We start from the raw sequence: 19,287 nt of genomic DNA on the forward strand, positions 1-19,287 counted from the left end.
AAGTCCGCCTGAAGTCCGCTCACAGCAATAGAGAGTTTTAGTTTAGGGGACGCAAGTGGCTTGCGTACCCAAGAACTGGGGGCGACGGTACTGCGCATGCGCAGACCCCTACGTCAGCGTCTGCGCATGCGCAGTATCGTCGCCCCTACTTCTTGCGTACGCAAGCCGCTTGCGTCCCCTAAACTAAAGCTCTATAATAGAGAGTTTTAGAATAGGGGCCCCAATATTTTGGGGCCCCAAAGAGCTTTGCGGGCGTTAGCGTTGGGGCACGCAGGAGTGAAGAGTTTTAGAATAGGGTTTTGCGTTTGCGCATAGCGTCTTGCGCTGACAGCGCCACTACGGCGTCAAAGAAAAGCTATTAGAAATAATTAAATAAAATATACCATTTTATGATATGAATAGTAAATTTGACTTGCGTGCATTCGCGTTTAATTACAATTTAGAGGTTATTCCTCAAGCAGCAAACAATTAGTTGTGCTTAGTTTTGAGCAACAAAACCAACTTTACGTGCCTTCACCAGCCAAGCTTAGCCGTGTTAGGCCTGCGAGCCATAAAATCCATACTCGAATTCGGAATCAGTGGCGTCTAATGAATCAATCTTCATAACACACGTTAGTTGAGAGAAAGCGATAACTGCAGTCACTTCTCCTAGCTTGCGAACTTCACGCGTTACCGCGAATCGAACCCGGTTTGGTGCTAGGTTAGAGCCGTCGCTTCGATGGGCGCCGCCATGTTTGTTGACGCAAAGCTTTTGGGAACGCTATTTGAATTCCCGCTAAATCGGTGAAATAGCGTTCCCAACGCAAAACCCAAACGCAGTTTGCGTCTCGCGCATGCGCAGTGGTTTCGACGCTATTTCTTTGGGGCCCCAAAACGTTTGGGGCCCCTATTCTAAAACTCTCTAATGTCGCCGCTCTGCGCTAACGTAAGTGCTGGGCTAATTGGGAAATAGAGCTAGTTGTCTCAAGCCACTTGCTTCATTTGGCTGAGCGATGATATCAGGATCCCCGTAAAATTTGCCTAGACTTTCAGCTTCCATCCTGAAACTATGGGATGGAAAGACCGATATGTGTAGAGAAAACAGTTTCTAACATGCAAAACCACTCGATGTCAGGTAAATAAACAAACCTAACTCAAGCGTACGTTCTGTTTTTTTTTCTTCTCGACTTTCTGCTCAAGTTTTGTATACAATAAAACTTCCATTTTACTGAAGCACCTATGCAAATTGTATTTGGGTAGGGCAGCGTGCGTAGAACCTTCTATTTCTTAGGTTGTCACCGACTATATTACTTTCGAAGCGTGTGAGGAATCGCTTATATAGCTGCGAGAGAGATTTTGTTTGTTCTCGCTACTGGATACTTAATTACAGTAGGATGCGCGGTGTGATATGAGAAATATAGTTTAATTAACCTGTTGCTAAGGTAAGCTTATTCGTAGGCTAGTTACAACACTAGCAAAGGGAAGTTTTATTGAACAATCAAACGTTGCTTAACGCTAGCAGATGCGGGAACTCAGGTTCGTTCTTCACTTGGACAAAAGGGGAAAATTTATAGTAAAACGTATTTCGTTCCAAAATATGAATAAACCCAGTTCAACAACGGTAGCAAAAAATCATGACAACTCGGCAGATTGTATTAGTGTGGACCTCTACAGCTGTACAGCTGTATGATTGTGTTAGTGTGGACCTGTTCAGCTGTCACCGCTTTTTCCTTGTGGTCTATCGCAGCTTTATAAACGTTAATTTTTCTGAAATCACAAGAGAGTAGTAGTACGCACCTCATCTTGTCTCACGAGGCGGGGTTCCTTTCATTCGAACATGCCAATAAAAGAAGTGTTCCTCCGATCAATTGCAGATTACAAACGCGTCCGTTTTGAACTCGTCCCTAGATTTCGCTCACGTGAGTCACCAGACCCGTCAGCTATCGCAGCTTAAGTCAGACAGCGTTCGCACGATGAAAACTGAGTGCTAAGTGCGATCGCTGCACAGCTGGGGTGGTATTCTTGTCAAATTTTGCCATGTTGCCTAATTTAGCAATGGCGCCATTTTGAGCCATTCAGGAGACCGTAACAGCCCTCTGGGTGCCTCTGATTGGTTCAAGCTGCTGCCATCATAGAATTTGACAATATGGCGGAATTTGACAATGTCTATATAGAATATCACGCCGTTTCTAAATATACTGTAGACTCAAAACGCTGCGTCAGAAAATGAATGTGGGAGTGCTATAGGAAGCATGCTAGTCGATTTTGATAAGTACGCTTATCTTATGTATACTGATGGTACGTTGTTGATCTTAGTTAATACTGCAGTGGTCCAGTCCGCACGAGCACAGAGGACCAGTAACTTTTTTTTTCCCGCAAGCGTCACGTGTGTAAATCGTAAAAACGCGTCAATTCAAAATAGCCGTATTGCTTTCATACACCAGTGCTATCAAAGTCTACCGGGAGCCGCATTCACGTGAATTTGTTTTCATTGATAGTTGTTCTAAATAATAGAATGGAATGAGCTCACGAATCGGCCACTGTTTCACCGTGAATGCAATCTATGAAAAGGCACCAATGTTTCATACAGTTCGCGCGACGTACACACTTATACAGGGTGTTTCAGCTAACTAAGACGACGCGACCAAATGCATCTTGCTCACTTTTGTATGTAGTGTGTTACGCTATCTTTTGTATTTTGCCTAATTAGATAATTAGTCAAGATTCCAACTTCTGAAAGCAACGAAGTCAGGCAAAAAATTCCAATCAGAAAGTTGTAGAGCGCTTTGCAAGACGTCCGATTAGGCAGTTTCTAACTTTATATCTATTAAGTATTAGTGTTTTTCAGCTTACCACGGATGCCCGCGAAATACAAAAACAAGAAAAAAAAAATGTGACATACCCGCTTGCGCGCCGTGATTGCAACGCTCCCAAACTGTCCGCGTACGAACGAACATAGTATCAAGCAGGGCGTGCTTTTGAAACATGCATTTGGGCAACATGCATTTGGTCGCGTCGTGTTAGAGTGCATCGGAATATTTTTAAACTCTGGCTAAGATTAGCTGAAACACCCTGTATATCAGAACGCGTATCAGGTAGGTAGCATCGTTCATGCTCTAATCTGAGCGTGCATTTTTCGGTGAAAAATAACTCTGTCATCATCGGCGAGCGATCGTTCCCTCAATGACCTCCGATCTGTACTCTAAGGGCCACAAGATTCAACCTGCAGTGCCTAGGATAATATAGCCTAAAGAAAAAAAAACTTGTCGACAATGCACTTCATTTTGTCTGTCGCTTAAACTTTGGCGACAGCTCCCGATAATGCCCGTGCCTTAGTCCGTCGCGAAGAATCCATAGATGATACAGCAGGACAATGACTTTCCGGAAGTGAAAGCGCGCCTAGTGGCATGCGTTGAACGACAAGTCGTAATTAGAAGCGCACCTACAATTTGTTAATTACGTGGGCCCACCAGCAGCGCCGCGTTGTGTGGGACTCGGCTATAAATAAGCTTAAATGTCGACACGGCTTCCTAGAGCGTGGGCTTGCCATCTCCTTTGCAATTACTAGGGGCCGCCGCGCTGAAGCAAGCCGTATTGTGCGAGGAACTGCCGTTTCTCACACCTGAGAAGCGCCTGGAATTTATGGCTTGCGAGCTGCGCGCCTTTCCTGCGGAGGCTTACGCGCAACACACGTGCGCCTCTAGGTGAAACCGAGGGCACGGAGCAAGTCTGGCACAGAAGTGTCACAACAGGTGCCGCTATGCGGATGCGAATGTCCATGGAAGGGCGAAATACATATATGCGCAAGTTGTTCCGCCAATATTAAAAAAAGTTAAGGTAAACCATGTTTTCGCGTGACCTTTAAGCGCTAGTAACTTATTGGGCTGTCGAAATACTAAAGTATACTGTTGTGCTACTTGCGTGCTTGCCGGTCATAATTATCGCTTGGTGCGCTCGTGTATAATTTGAACCCTGCGTTTATCTTCCGGTGCGACACTGAACGAATAGTTCCTCTTGTCTCTCTGAATATGTATGTCGTTCTCGTGTTAATCGTGTGCTTATGTGTTGTGTGAAATATACTTGCGTGTCTCCATATGTTGAGATTTGAAGTGATACATGATATTTTTTTATCATATTTCTTTAGTGAGAGCCAGTCAGCGCCATCTATAAACGCCGCCTCGTGATTTAAACTCCTGTAAATGCCTGGGAGGGGGGAGAGTGGGTAAAGAGTTTTTGTGTAATTGTCCACATAGTGGACACATGTCCACTTGGTTGACACGATTACAAAATACCTTCCCTGCCCACCACCCCTTCCATGGACACAATGGCCTGTTCTGACCGTTGACGCCCAGTCACACTTCTGCCGTTACACTCACATCTTCTTAAAAAAGTTACAAGCCAAGAAATGCAATGGGTGGTACTACGGACCCATCATGCTTTTGTTAACAGGTCGTGTGCTATCGTTCATTTCTTTCGACTGCTTCTATATATTTAAGTGCATCCTCAGTGTAGTTTAGCTTCTGGCTTGCAGTATAATTATTGTATGTTTAAGGCTTTCATCTGCCAGGTGAATATAAATGGTGTACTGGATTGCATAATATTGTTGTTCGTATTGTATACATGTACCGTATTCTTATGTATTGCATTAAAATACCAGTAGCATTACCATTACCAATAGGCTGTGGCATATCATATAGTATATCATATAGTTGGAACCACCGACATAGCGCTCACAGAGGCGCAGCTTGTCTGCCAACGGTGTCGCGAACTATAGCCGGTGTGTGTAGCAATTCAAAGTTAGTTTCGCCGCTGGTAAAACAGCGTTCTTGAAAAAAAAAAGAAGAAAGAAAGGGGTGGGGGGCGTCGCACGATCTGAAGAGCGAGTCACCTGTTAGAAACTGATGGATGTAGTGTACACGTTCGTACGTATAGCTCCTTGAAAAGCGTGCAGATCGCGAACGTTGACCATAATGTGTAAATATAATTATGTATCAAGAATACGTCACACCGAGTACTTTGGTGTTGCCACGTGAGAGGCGGCAGATGACGCATACACGCATACACACGCTCCGGGGCGCAAGACATTCAATCCTACATGTTCTAGCGGATCGCACATGTGTAGTTGCGACAAACTTTCCGAGCTCAGGTTTGTTCAGCATACATCATCGCGTATCTGTAACAGCCTTTTAAAGTGCACCAACAGCCAGCACCCCCTCCTCAGGCCCCTGATTTTCTTTTCTCTTTTTTGCGAGAGAGAGAATACACGACTGAATGTGATGTTGAGTTCTTTACGTGCGTGTCTCCGCTTGAGACAAGCGTGGGCACGCACGATGAAAATGAAGAACCTAAAGCGTTAAAAAAGCAAAAAAAGCTACCTGCAAGGGTGAGTCGGGCCTTTCATTCAGGGCGTGCCTCGGTGCAGTGAATACTGACGGCACATCAGGAAACGGCCTTTTCTTTCTTACTCTTCTCACTGGGGCTTCTAGATCGCAACCAGACAACAGGGTAAGCAGGAGGTTGGCAGACAGGGAGACCCTTTCCTTTTACGGTCGTGCCCCGTCGCCGCACGCCCTACACACACGGCCCGCTCGCTGCTTGAGCTGCGCACGCGATGTGCACTATATGTACACGTGCGCCAGCTTCGAGTTCATTTTGAGAGTTATATATCACGCGTATATGCGTTACGCAAGCTATACTTATGAGTCCCATATGCTCTTCCTCTAAGAGCGGAATGAGTTATGCACGATGCTATAAGGAGGTTCCTATGCATTTATATAGTCGTAACTACTGACTGGTAAGGGTATACCTTCGGGATCGATTGCACGAATGGTAAGAAATCCGAGTGGACGAAGCTATTCGCGACATTCTGCGTCTGTGACTGGCGAGTGACGACAGCGATCACGTTTCGTTAACTCAAGCGTCGGAAAACGCGATTTTGCCTCCGACACCGTTGTGATGGGAAGACAGCCTTAATAGCCGCAATTTGGAGTGCTGTGTCTCCCTCCGTATCGCTTTCAGAGTGCCTCTTGAATATTAACGTGAAATATCTTCCACTTGACATTCCGCGCAAGAGGTCTCACATCGCTGTTGGCTGTCGCAATTTGTTTTGTTATCTTGAAGGATACTTCATCGCATGGTTTGTTGCGCATATGCTGAAGACACGTTTTCGTACGAAGCAAGATCCACTAACCCCGACGAGGATTTGAGAGGTCATAACGCGTCTGCGAAAATTTAGGTATACGCTGACAAAAATTGACGATCACAATACATTGGATATAAGGAGTTGGCTATAAGCGCGAAAACTTGACCCATGAGGCGACCCACTCCTGCTATGTCGATTTCCCTTTCTTAAACGTTTCTCCTCGTTTTGGGGAGCCTATTTTCGGCACCGTTCGCACGCGTTCCGGTATAGCAAAAAGACAAGCCGACTGCTGACTATTTAAGGCTATTTTCAAGTCTGTATTCGAGCAAGTGCGTCTTCGGCACTATGCGGTGTCTGCGCTTGCCAGTACGAAGCCTGGAAAACCAAATCGAACCAACCTTTACACGCCAAAAAAAAGTCGTCGCGGTGGACGCCACCGCCGCAGCCTGCGGCATATCGCGAAGCGTGAAAGATGAGCTCCATCTTCTCTTCCGTGCCCCCCCCTCCCCCGCTCACCTCTCTTTCCCCTCCCCTTTTAAGGTTCTCCCGACAGTCTTCTGCGTCGTTCCTCCAATTTGAAGAAGCATCGCGGCTTTTTCCGAAACTGCGCATCCACTCGTGTGGTGGCCGGGTCGCGGAGGTCGGCCCGACGCCCGCAGCACTTTCCGTCCTCAACGCTCCTCCGCGTCATTTACGCGCGTTAACCCCCGTTTTCGCTCTGAAAAGAAGACAGCTTTCCCCCCTCCCATTCGCACTCCCTCTGCCTTTCAAGCGCCGTACGCCTCGCAAGGCTCCTCTGTTTGCAAAAAGAAAGTGGCGCAGCAACTCCCGCGCGCCGCTTCCTCAGCGGCGTCGGCCGCCGCCTTGTTGCGTGAACTGGACGCTCGGGAAGTGCAACAGGAAGCGCGGTCTCTCTGCCTGTGTAACTTCGCTGCTCTGCGGAGTGGGGGGCGAAGTTGTCGATCGGGGTGCGGGTGGCTTCCTTATTTGGGCACTCGCCAGCCTTTTCGTTGTTTTTTAAAATTTCTTTTCTCTTCTTCGGCTCCCTCAGCGCGTGCGCTGCCTATAAGCACGAGGCGTATGCAGCGTGCAGGCGGCCGCTAAGACTGACGCTTTCAGAGAGCTGCCGCGTACGTGAGTATATACGCATATCTACACGAACGCCGCCTCGCGGCGGCGGTCGGACAGCGCTGGTCACGCGTGTTTGTTGGGCGTCCCGCAGCTGTACAAAAGAAGGGCGGAGGGTAAAACAAGACGCCGCAAAGAGAGAATAAAGCACACGAACGATGATGGAACGGAGCTTCTGCGGCGCTATTCTTTGTCCGATTCCTTTTTCTTCGTGTCCGGCTTCTTTCTTTTTCTGTTTTCATCTTATCTCTCTCTCTCTTTCTCACGCTGCCGGTTCGACTGGGACTACTTTTGATTCTAGCGCCAGAACGTTCGTGACAAGACGTCGTTATATCAGGAGTTGCGATGCGAACGCGTGAAGAATGGTTTCACGAGACGCCAGAGCAGTTCTCTCCTCGATGCGCGCTAAGCATCGAGGTCCAAACATCGAGTCCCTGTTTAGTTCCTGTTGTCGTTTTATGGTTATCTACAACCGAGAGTACTATATGCGGTGCAGAGTTCCTGATCTTTCTACGTGCCCTACTCCGGTGGCCGCTGCATATGCGCGCCGCGCGGGCCCTATCTTGAAAGCGATCTGCGACGGGGAGAGAGTGCGCCGAGTGCTGATAGCTTCGTGTGCACTGTGTTCTCGCCGCTTAGTTCGCGTTGAAGACACAGGCAGCACGAAGGTCAATTCGCTCGCTGCCCTGCTGCTGCGCTTCATTCCTCGCTCCAGAGTTTTGACAGCGAGTGTGCGCGGTCATCCAGGTAGGTTTGTTCACGTCTGCTTGTGCGTGCGTGACACCATGCTTGTTAATTTAGTTAGTAAGCGGATGTTTACAAGCTTATACGGCCGATAAAACTACTGTCCTTACTTTGTACAGCTGTCTATTAATTTGTTATCACAATCGACGCTTCGCCGTTCGGTCGAAACAGCGACTATTTTTTGTTCTAGTTAACGTCCCTGCCTTTCCTTTCTTTCATCTCTACCTTTCTCTGCTGGCCCGACGCGAAGATGGAAGGGGGAGATCAACATAATGATGCATATTGTACCACTTTTGCAAAACAGCCATGCTTTCTCAGAACGTCTGATTTGCGAGAGCGGCTTTAACTCAAGTCCGTACACGTATCTACACCTTCTCTCTCCCTTCTCTCTCTTCCCCTAGCGTAGGGTAGCTAACCAGACTCTTGACTGGTTAACATCCCTTCCTTCCTATTCCCCCCCCCCCAACACATCCTGCTGCAGAGCACGATGCCTTGTGTTCTATTGACCTTTGCATGGAGCCGAAAGGAGAGAGAGAGAGAGAGAGGACTCTGTAGTGCTTCAAATCGGTGACGTATTTACCGTACAGATTGTAAGGTGAATCGGTGGGTGACCTAGTCAAGAAACACATTTTTCATTAATAACGCTAGCGTACTCAGGTCGTAGGGCTTATTAAGGAACACTAAGCGGGAAAAATTAATCTCGAGCTCTTCACAATGGCGTACACCAAAGTCTAGATGAAGCCTGCCGTTCGACAAGGAATGAACGAGTCTCGCGTTCTGTCTGACACGACGGCGACGATGGCTTCCGTTTGAGGTCTGTTATGAGTATATCTATGCGTCGTGCCTTATGAGAGGTGCGCCGAAGGCAGAAGCCATTGGCATCTTCGGTATGTACGGACCACTCATTGCGAACACCTTGGGTTACCGGAGGCTACGCTGCGGTGCTGGCGATCACAGCAAACTACCAGCTCCCACGATACGTCACCGCTATATATGTCCTTCCGTCTGTGGGTCTCCTTATCCCAGTGAGGCACGCTCATTCATCGCAGGAGTCGCACCGTAGTGACAGTACGACCGCATTACGAGAGAATTTCTTTTTTGTCGACGGCGCCCTTTGTGTGCGCGATCGCCTCGCACGGCGTCCGGACATTGTAGAGCGGAAGACTGAAATCTATGGCAGATGGAATGAACGCGGTCCTGTATACGTACTGTCGCCAAATGCGGCATGATCGAAGCACTGCACCGCATCGCCGCGTGAACTAGGCCGACGCTGCCTTTGCAGAGCGTGTAAATCGGGAAGCGAATGCAAAATAGGAGGCCAGAGGCGTGCATGAAGCTGTAGGAAAAACCTGTCGCTTCATCGGCTGAAATATATATAAATACTTTGCCTCGTTCGAGCGTTATGGGCTACAGTGCACGTAAGCAGAGCTCATACTTCTTAACGGCGGGGCCATTGGCATTCATAGGCGCGCATTGCAGCCCCAGAACCCATGGCTATCGACGGTGCTGCTCCCGAGAAGCACATTATTGCTGTTCTTTCTTTCTTTCTTTCTTTCTTTCTTTCTTTCTTTCTTTCTTTCTTTCTTTCTTTCTTTCTTTCTTTCTTTCTTTCTTTCTTTCTTTTTATTTTGTGCACAAAGTACAATGAGCGCTTACACATGAGACATATTGCACTACTCCGTCGCTCCGAGTGCACGTGATGAAATGCCGCAATCAAGGAAGCGTTTTGAAATTCGGTTACTGATATCAACACGCGAAATCAGCATACAAGGGGGTTCAGATGAGAACGCGCGCACGTGCCAGGCTTGCATGGCGGAAGGCCCAACACGGCGAGTTCGTTTATTAGGCATCACTACGTGGTGTAGTAAGCCTTTTTGCACTGACCATTAACGATTAGTGACAAAAGTGGGACTTACATTGCGAAGCTCGATTCGGGACGCGCAGAATCCTCGTCGCCTGTACAGTGTAAGATGGCTCGCGTCCTACTCTGATGTCATGATGTGCGGCTAAGCGCAGTCATGTTTTTATTATTAGAACCCCGAAATCATTTCCATCAGCAAGCGCAACAAAGTTATTGTTCCTCAATGTATCAGTCGCAGTAAGATTCAATTTTTGTGCTGAAGCGCCCGATAAAGACAAGGAAATCCGGGACAGCTTGTTTCACACATCAGAGCTTTAGACTGTGTCAATTCTAGATTCTTCCTCATACGTTATCAGAATGGGACGTCCTCTCAGGATGACATGACGCTGCCATTGAAAATCCTTTCTAAGAGAGATTTATATCCGCTCACGTCCCCCTCATAAACGTGTGGGCTGCGGCAGCTTTTCGTATGACGTCACGGTTTAAAGCATGAAAGCCCTCTCTGTGTAGCGATACGTAGTAGCACCTTCACTAAAGTCAGTGCCGTGATGTAACGGGATACTGCTTAGAACTTCCTCTCAATTCGCTCTCATTCCCGGCAGCCATGCACGGGTTTTGTGCGTGGTCGAGCCTACACTAACCTGCTTTCTCCGCCGAAATGAGACGAAGAGAGAGAAAGTCGTGACGTAACGACGAGTTCATTTTTCCAGTACGTCATTCATCCTCTAATAGCGTCGGCGTAATTTTAGATTCTGCCGTGGACGGAAACAACCCGCGCGCACCGATAGCGGCTGTGCGGTCTGTCCTTCCGCAACGGGGAAACACGTGCACCGTAGAAACGCTAGCCTACTAACAGGGCTCGTGCAACCACGCTCTTGCTCCCCGAGTAGTGTAGGACGAAAAAAAAAATAAGAGTTAACTAGACGAACGAGCAGCAACTTTCCGGCCTTTTTAGGATTCTCTCCTGCCTGTCTGTCCGCTTTTGTTGCAACGCAGTCCACACGCATGCAGAACACGTATACATTGGCGAGCGAGCGCTAGCAGCGCCTTGGTTTCTAGGGGTGGGCGGCGCCTTGCGCGTGCACCGCGGAGAGGGTCCTGACCGCAAGAGGTCTGTCTGATGAGGGATGAGTAAGGTACTGCAACCACGTCCGGCTTCTTTAGCGTTGCAGAGTGTGACGGATGGGAGATGCGTGGTGCTAGGTGTCACGCTGCAGCGACGCCGAAGGAGGCCGAGCCTTGCTGCATTTGATGTATGTGAGAACGTAGAAGAATAAAAAATAAATAAAACAAGGTCAAGTAAGAGGCAACGACAATGCCCTGGTTGCCGATATTTGCCCGACATCGATACGCGTGACCGTCGTGGTTGCGGCTAACTAGCCTCGCTCGTGAGGGAGCATCCTCTCGCGTTGTACGTGGGCGAGCACGATTAGACCCAGCAGACGTCGCCGGGCGTCTCACGGACGGGCCCCGATGATTCACACGGTTGCGCGGTTGTCCTCCTGCGTGACAGCGAACCTCTTCGAGAGGCTCCTCCTCGATATATAAGTGCGGGAGAATTGATTCGCGGCCGTGCACTCGGAGCCCGTGGGAATTTCCGTGTTCGATGCGGCTTTTCTTTCTTCCACGGTGACTACGGCGCTGACTGACACCGGCAAGTGGCATGTCGTGTTAGCGACGTTTTTGATGGCCGCGGACTTATTCTAAGGCACGAAGTAAAGGGCAGTGCAGGTAGTGTCAGGTGAAGCGGAAAGCGTCGGACTCATCTGGTTCTTGTATATACTATAGTGTTTCCTCTTTCGCGGTTACGCCAAGTGGAAAGCTTTGAGTTGGCAATTTTATCTAAGGAAGAGGCTGAAAACATAAAACTTTGGCAGCGCAAAAAAAAAGAAAGGAAGAAAGGAGAAGAAGAGAGCTATTTTATTTGAGGAAGGCAGAGAGGTCGGCCTCAGCTAGTGCACTATCTCGTATACCATACTGAGCACTTGGAGAACATAGAATGGTAGGAAAAGGTGGACTGAGTCGTGATGATGATGATGATGATGATGATGATGATGATGACGACAGTTAAGGATTCATAACGGTGAACGCAGCCCATATGCAGCTCGCATGCCTAATGGCCGACGAATGTGTGCATCGGCCAAATAGTCCCTTAGTGCGTGAGAGTCGGCCATTTGGTGCTCCAAAAATGAATGGCCGACAGCGACATTACACTTGCAGTCCGAAGTTTCCACCTTTTCTATTGCTTTTCTTGAGTGTAGGCAAGGCTAAACCAGGCTTTTTATAGCCGTTTTGAAGGAACGCGACGGAGAAATTGTAGGGTTTAAGTACAAATAATACCTTGCGTCAGACGCATAAATTGAAACGCGAATGAAGAAAATAAAGCAATCGTTAGCGCCTCTGATTACTCGAAACTGCGAAATTCGCTTCGATGTGAATAATATTGTTGCAGGCGTTTAGTAATGAGGTGCGATGAGGTCACTTATGAGGTCGCCATGAAGGCTGAGAGTGCGGGGGTGAGATAATCATGTCTGCTGCCTGCCACTTCGATAATGCTGACTTTATGTGAAGTTAACCGGTTTCTCGGCGTGGCACCTGTTGGTGAATGTAGCACTGCAACGCGTTAGTTTGTGCTTAATCATCCAACCAGAACGCGCAAGGCTATCCATCAGCTCGTCTAAGGGGGTCGCCGCGGAGAGCGCAGACCCTATCAGCCCGCATAGAGCTCACATATACGAACTCGAGATAAGTTCGCACGCCTCAAGTTGTTGCCGAGCGTCGGTTGTTGTACGGGACGACTCCTACACTGACGCGACGCCTAAAAGCGATTACGGCGCGCATAGGGCCCGTGGGGGCAGCTCGACTATGTGCCGCGCATTCCCGCGAACTAATGCAAATCATCTGAGGCAGCGCCGACTAGTCACGAGTTGCATAAGCGTGGGTGTAAGACGAGCCGGCATGGCTCGTAGCGTCGAGCGAGTCCATGACTTTTGGGTTAAACGCCAATTGTTTGGGGGCGAATGTGGCGTAGCTTTATATACCCGAACGCGTTCCCGGCGCACCTTACGTAATAACAGCGGCATAATAGCTCACGTTTTTACCAGGATTGTGCGAAAGTAGCGAGTAGCGAGATCGCACACCTCTCTTCTGTTTCTTTTTCTTTTTCGGCGTACCGTTCTTTGCTGCATACGGACACGGCGGTAGTTCTTTGCGGTAGGACTGCGAGCTTTGCTAGCTGTCCTCGTCGTAAGCACTGACCTAGAATTAGTACACACCTCTACAGCACCGGAGGGTCCCGTGCCTGCAAGATATACTGGTCTGCAATCGTCGCTCATATTATTCTTAATGCATGAGGTCAAGGCGCCCATTCAGGAAAAGAGTCTCGCGGATGCGCTCTATACGACAGCTGTGCGTTTGTGTTCGCGAGGACTGTTTACCAAATTTGAAGGCAAGCAACGGGCAGTCATCTACATTTATTCTGGAGGACCATGAGCGTCATGTTTCGCAAGCTCGCGTATTTCGTGGCGTTGCTGTTTGTTCAGTGTCCTCTCTCTCTCCCTCTCTCTGTTTTTTTTTCCAGACAGAACAAATGCCAGGAGATTGCCTTATACGTTCCTCCGGATGATCCTTCTTAGGCGCAGAACAAAGGGTTAATGCGTCTGCCGCTAAGGGCCACAGTCGGGGCCGTTAACCACCGCCCACTGCGCCAGCTCGTCCCCGCGCAGTCGGTCACGCCCTCTGGAATGAGACGCCACAGGCCAATTCTCTGGCTGCACCGCGGGCCATCATCCTCACGCCGCCGTATGTGAGCGCCAAGCACGCAGCGTGCGAACATAACCCGCCGCCGGAATGATGGATGGCGTTTCGTCACCGCCTGCCAGCCACCTCCCTGTGTCCTCGCGAGGCGTGTCCCGACGTCGAGGCATCAATTTCGCCCGACGGACACTGTCGCTGCGTCTGAATGAAACCATTTGTCACTGCATCTGCCAGCGAGGCGCGGACGCGTACACTCGCCTAACGGCAACTTTTCTTTTCCCCTCGTGTCCCCTCCGCGCACCCTTCCACTGCCAAAGGCAACATCGCGTGTGTGCGTATACGCGCAGCCTCGCGCTCTTTTCCGGCGATTCGAGCGGCCCGGATGCGGTCGGTGCCACCTAAGCGCTTTGAATCTGGTTGACCCGGCGGTGTGGCGGGGAAGCTACGCGCGGTCGCCGTCGCTTCGAGAAGATCGACCTCGGCGGCGCCCGTATTGACTTTGCCCACCTTTCTCGCCTTTGTGGGTCAGTCGCGGTGGTCTCTCGCACGCGTTACGTAAGCGAGCCTCGCAGGGAAGAAAAACGAAATTGCGCCGTTTTGTTAACTTGTGGTCGCAGTTCTTCTTTTTCGTTCGTTCGTTGTTGTTTTCTTAAGGAGTCGCTCTCTCGCCAGGACGTCCCCTCAGCGCAGGGGGTGAGGGACGGGTCGACCCTTGAGCGCCTCGTTCGCGAGGTAACACCGCGGAATGCATGCGCGCGTATGGCGGGCACGCCACTTTCGATTTCTGCGTGGCGTGCCTGCGGCCGTGCAGTTGGATTGGTTAGCCTATTAGGCAGACAGCAAAGTGTGCATTTTTGACGCCTGGTGTCGGTGGCTATGTAGATTTATGCACGTGCTTTCTCTGCCTGGGCTTTGAACTTGCCGGCTGTAAGGTTGCTGCCGCCACCCACGGACGGAGACTTATAAGTTGCTAGATCTACCGTTCGCTTTGAATGCCTAATGCTTTGAGATGTCATAATCATATGCCCATACACCGTGCCAGTGAATACGTGAGCATGTGTACGGAAGTCAAAGTACTTTGATGTGCATAGCAGTAAACATGCACGTTCGTGATTGACTTAAAAGATTAGAGGTCGCGAGTGCGCCCTGTGCACTTAAATCCACACATTTGCCTAAAACTCGCAAGTCCTTACCGAGCATGCAAAGCGTGTTGTGCCTTTTTGTTTCTTTAGGGCCACTGTAATCTTATTCGCTCATAATGGGTAAACAAATAGTTCTTGAGAGATATTGAGATGTTTCTTTTATATTTACGTGCAAACCTTACTCATTGGTAGTCTCCCACGAGCTTGAATTCAGCGAACAGTGTTTATACAAACCGACTCTTTCTCTGTCCTTCTTCCAGGTCATGAACCGGGTGTACTTTCTCCTTTTTTCCCTGTGACTTCGTCAACATATTCACAGTTGTGCCTATTCAGTCAGGTGATTGCGGCGTCTGTGTTTGATGTGCTCAATAGACTTTCAGCGGAGGTATAAAACCACCAGCGTGTCGCCTGCGAGATACTGCCAACACAACCACAGCGGGAAATAACGCGCATCACTATGCTATTTAGTGTAAATTCGTCCAAAGCCGCCATTTATTGCATTCAGAAACATTTTTGAGTCAGTCCGCAACTTCGTTTAACTAATTGTTTGCGTAACTTACGCACCACGAATGACTGTGAGCAACCTTACACGTGTTAATTTAGCACAAACAAGAGAGAGGTTCACAGAAACATGGAGTCTTGAAGTAATTAATCGCGGTTGAACAAGGAATGCCTCACGCAGGAATTAACATTTCGACGAGATCACTAGTCGTTTCCCCGACAAAGACAAGTTCATTTGTCGAAACGCTGGTTCCAGCCTGAAACATCCTTTGTTCGACCGCTATTGACCATGCGTTAATCTCACTTTTATGAGAGATTCCTGATAGCGCGTTTTTTTTAAAGCCCGGAGGGTTGCGGTTCGTTCCAGATTTTCAAATGTATCCCAAGCGTTTCTGCTATCCGTGTCGGGTTGACGATTCGCTCGGGCGACCGGAGCCAATCCTTGTCGCTAACCTTCTCACCGTCACTGGTTGCGTCTGGCACAGTTCAGATAACGCTACACGTGTCAAGTGGTTACGTCTGCGCAGTACTTGTAACACCTGTTTCTTTCTTTTTCTTTTTTTTTCTCATCGAACTAAGAAACGGAACTTTCTTCGGGAACTGGTCAGGACAAAAGAACGCTCTGCCACACCGGCGACTTCAAAGCCCCTTCGTGTAAGCACGGCGCAGCGCGCTTTCTCAGGGCGCCGAGTCGGCGCGAGACGCAGCGCGTGCAGGCTACCGGTGTTCTATGTACTGCGTGCTCCTATATAATCTCATTTAGCGAGCAGCTGCCCGATGGAACGGCGCGACGTTGTTCTCTCCGCGGCCCACTTTCGCTCGGAGCCTCTTCCGCGACAGAGGTTTCGCGACCTTTGTTCGCAGGACCTCCCTCTGAGGCTCATCGTCCCAAAGACGCATCGCGGGTAGAGAAGTTCGAGTCGCCCTTCAATCACTCGCGCTTAGCCGAAACGAAAGCAGGGACACCACATGAGCGAGAGCACTCGAACGACATAGCCGCGTGGACCAATACCCGCGAGCAAATTCGCGCAGCCGTCGCCGCTCGGTTGCGGCCTAGAAAGAAACAAAGGGGCGCTTCGTGAAATGGCGCAACGGTAAATTACGCGAAACGGTATTGTGGCAAGGTGTGTATAGTCTTCAGATCGAAGAACGCGGCGGCGGCGTTGGAGCCGGAACGGGGCGTTACCGGGAAGTATGTTGGCCCGTCGTACACGAGTTGGCAGAACACTTGCAGCTACCGCGGCAGAGTTCGAGCCACATTCGTCGGTTTGGCCGACGTGACCCTGCACCACATTTCAGTTCGAACTAGACAGTTTGGGCGTCGCGCGCGCGCCTCGAAATTTTCACAAGGCGCCGCAATGGACGTCGCGGCGTTCATTCGGGGCTTTTCTGGCGGTGTGCGAGGAGGAGGCGTCTCCACGGGGCTACTGCCGAGCAGGTCACGGAAGCACAAGGTCGGTCCGCTGGCCTTATAGAGAGCTTTACCTTCTTAATTTTTTTGTTTGTTTATAAAGCGTCCGACCTCACTTTTTATTTGTTCTTCCCCTAAAAGCTGTTGGCAGACACTCCCAGCCTAGAAGCGGCACCCACTAATGTACAACCACACATCCGATAGTGTGCGGCTCGTGCGTTGAGAGTTGATAGCGGCCGCCGCTTGAGAGACATGATTCTGCTTCGATTTCTTTCTTTCTTTCTTTCTTTCTTTCTTTCTTTCTTTCTTTCTTTCTTTCTTTCTTTCTTTCTTTCTTTCTTTCTTTACAACGCAATGCCCACTCACGTCTCTGAGGGAGGGGCTTTGCAGAGACGAAACAATTTGACCTATCAAATTTGACGCGCCCTAATCTGCAAGCTCAATAGTCTCGTTCTCCTGACATATGATAGAGTGGCACGCGTAACGAATCTGAGCTATGCAATAACACGAGACCTCTCTACGTCGTTACATTGCACTCTTTTCGCTTGATATTTTGCGCTCGGTTCGCTATTTAAAGGAATTTGCAGCACTGCAATCTAAATCTTGTTGCATACCAGTCAATGACATGCGACTATTACCGTAAGGAAGCGAGATATAATGGTTTTCTTTTGTTCTTTCAGTCGCTACCTTTTCAGCGAGTGGTTAAGGAGAGAAATCAAGAATGTCTGGCATTGCAAGCAGAAAACTCTTCTTGATTCGAACACGTATAAATGCAGACGAGAAACCTTTACAGTTATAATGTACGCGTCTGGTTTGTTTGTTTGCTTCTGTCCACTATGGCTCGAAAAATGTGACTTCTTTGTGTCGTTGTCTTTCTCGTACTCTCTGCTGGCTTAACCAATCCCAGAGAGTTAAGCCAAGGATGACTCGATTGTGTGAGTCAGAAATCCTAGTTCTAGACGCAATATTCAGACATTGCTCACTTATCACCAACATGTTTGACGAGCGTTCAACATTTGAGCTGATTAATGAGTGGCGCGAAGTCTCCTATTCACTTGTTAACTGACTGTGTCTGCCATACAGAAGGAATCGTATTTAAAACACACTCACGCAAAGCCACGTGTTGGCGTTTTCGTGAGCCAATCCTTAGTGGAATAACTAAGTACGGAATCTGAACTAATTTAGGCGTTTGATAGTCCGTGGCATTGCAAGTAGAGCGTATTGCACGAGGAACCACAACGAGAAGCATGGAATGTTGACCTCTGTAGTATCGTTCCAGTCCCTGGTACTATTTGCACCAGCCAGTTATCTGCACTGCTGCTTTTTTTCTGCTCTGGACAATCAACTGAAAAGTCGCATAGTATGGAACAGACAACTTGCAAATTTCAAAGAAAGCAGCCGGTAGGCATTGACTTAACCCTGTCGCACTGAAACAGCGGGAAGGGAACACAGAACATGAGAAAAGGCTGGGGGCAGGAAGTTTCTCGCATGTTTCAGTGTGAACGAATACCAAGTCGCCCAAAATTTAGGTCTCTTATTTCGACCCTGCTAACTTCAGATATCTCACGCAGCGGTTCTTCTACAGCATCTTGGGCTGATAAATAGAGGTTACGCGCCCAGGCTGGACAGTTGGTTATTTAACAGATTTGTCGTTCGTTGGAACACCGCCTCCATCGCTCGTCGGTCCATAAAGCGGTGAAGGCGCTTTTGTGCTTTTTGAGGACGACGGGCTTGTGTGAACGTCTGTGACTATTAATGCATTTTGTATTAGACCACACGCGTCAGCGAACTCACCGTTGATTTCCTTCTTTCCTTCTTTCCTCTCTCTCCCTGTCATCTTTGTTTTCCCCTTTCCCATTTCCCCGGTGTAGGGTAGCCAACCGGACGTCATTCTGGTTAACCTCCCTGCCTTCTGCTTTTCTCTTTCCTCCTCCTTGTCGTTCGTTCCTCGATTGACGTGTAGAACTGCTAGATGACCTTGTGTGTTACCTCCACGTATTTTTTTTTCCTCATCAGGTGAGCTCAATGACACACATCAATGACGTGTCGCGTGGAGTGACGTATTAGCGCTTCTTTGTTTCTTTTCCTTCTTCTTTTTTTTTCTCGCGCTTTGCTAACCTCGATGCACAGAGCTTTGCAAGTTGCAAAAGAACGGAGATGACAAGGTCATTGATTTACATTATTAACAAAGCAGCTGACCCAGCGGTCAGCGCAGGTCAGCGGCCATAGTGAATATACTCACGCGTAGTGCACTTCGAGCAGGATGCCGGACTCGTCCATCTCGCATGCCGCCCTGCTACAGATGCCGATGGCCCAGCTCTCGTTGACGGCCCTCGCCGAGCAACTACTCACGTCGTAGCACATTCCCGGAAAGTCTGCGTCATTTGGGAAACAAAAGAAATTGCGAGTCAGCAACCCCAGTGGCCATCCTATATACATGAACGCCAGGCGCTTTCATGCACTCAAGGTGTCGCCGAGCTTTCGGCGAGTATATGACCAATAACAGTTTCGCTAGGGCGCCTTAGATTTCGCATTGGGCTTTTCGAGCGTACTCGAAGAAACGTGAGCGACATTAGCGCAGGGCTCGTCGCCCAAGCATGCTTGTAAGTAATAGCGTAGCAGT

General features: G+C 49.0%; 1 protein-coding gene across 1 annotated transcript in view; it reads right to left on the reverse strand.

Moving 5' to 3' along the window:
• The window catches only part of LOC142578280 (uncharacterized), a 127,451-nt gene that overhangs the window by 12,861 nt on the left and 95,303 nt on the right, over positions 1-19,287 (reverse strand). The window contains exon 2 of the mRNA XM_075687681.1: positions 18,907-19,039. Within this exon, the coding sequence (XP_075543796.1) occupies positions 18,907-19,039 (133 nt within the window). The remainder of the gene's footprint in view (positions 1-18,906; positions 19,040-19,287) is intronic.

The sequence above is a fragment of the Dermacentor variabilis genome, chromosome 4 (assembly GCF_050947875.1).
Source record: "Dermacentor variabilis isolate Ectoservices chromosome 4, ASM5094787v1, whole genome shotgun sequence".
Classification (NCBI taxonomy): domain Eukaryota; kingdom Metazoa; phylum Arthropoda; class Arachnida; order Ixodida; family Ixodidae; genus Dermacentor; species Dermacentor variabilis.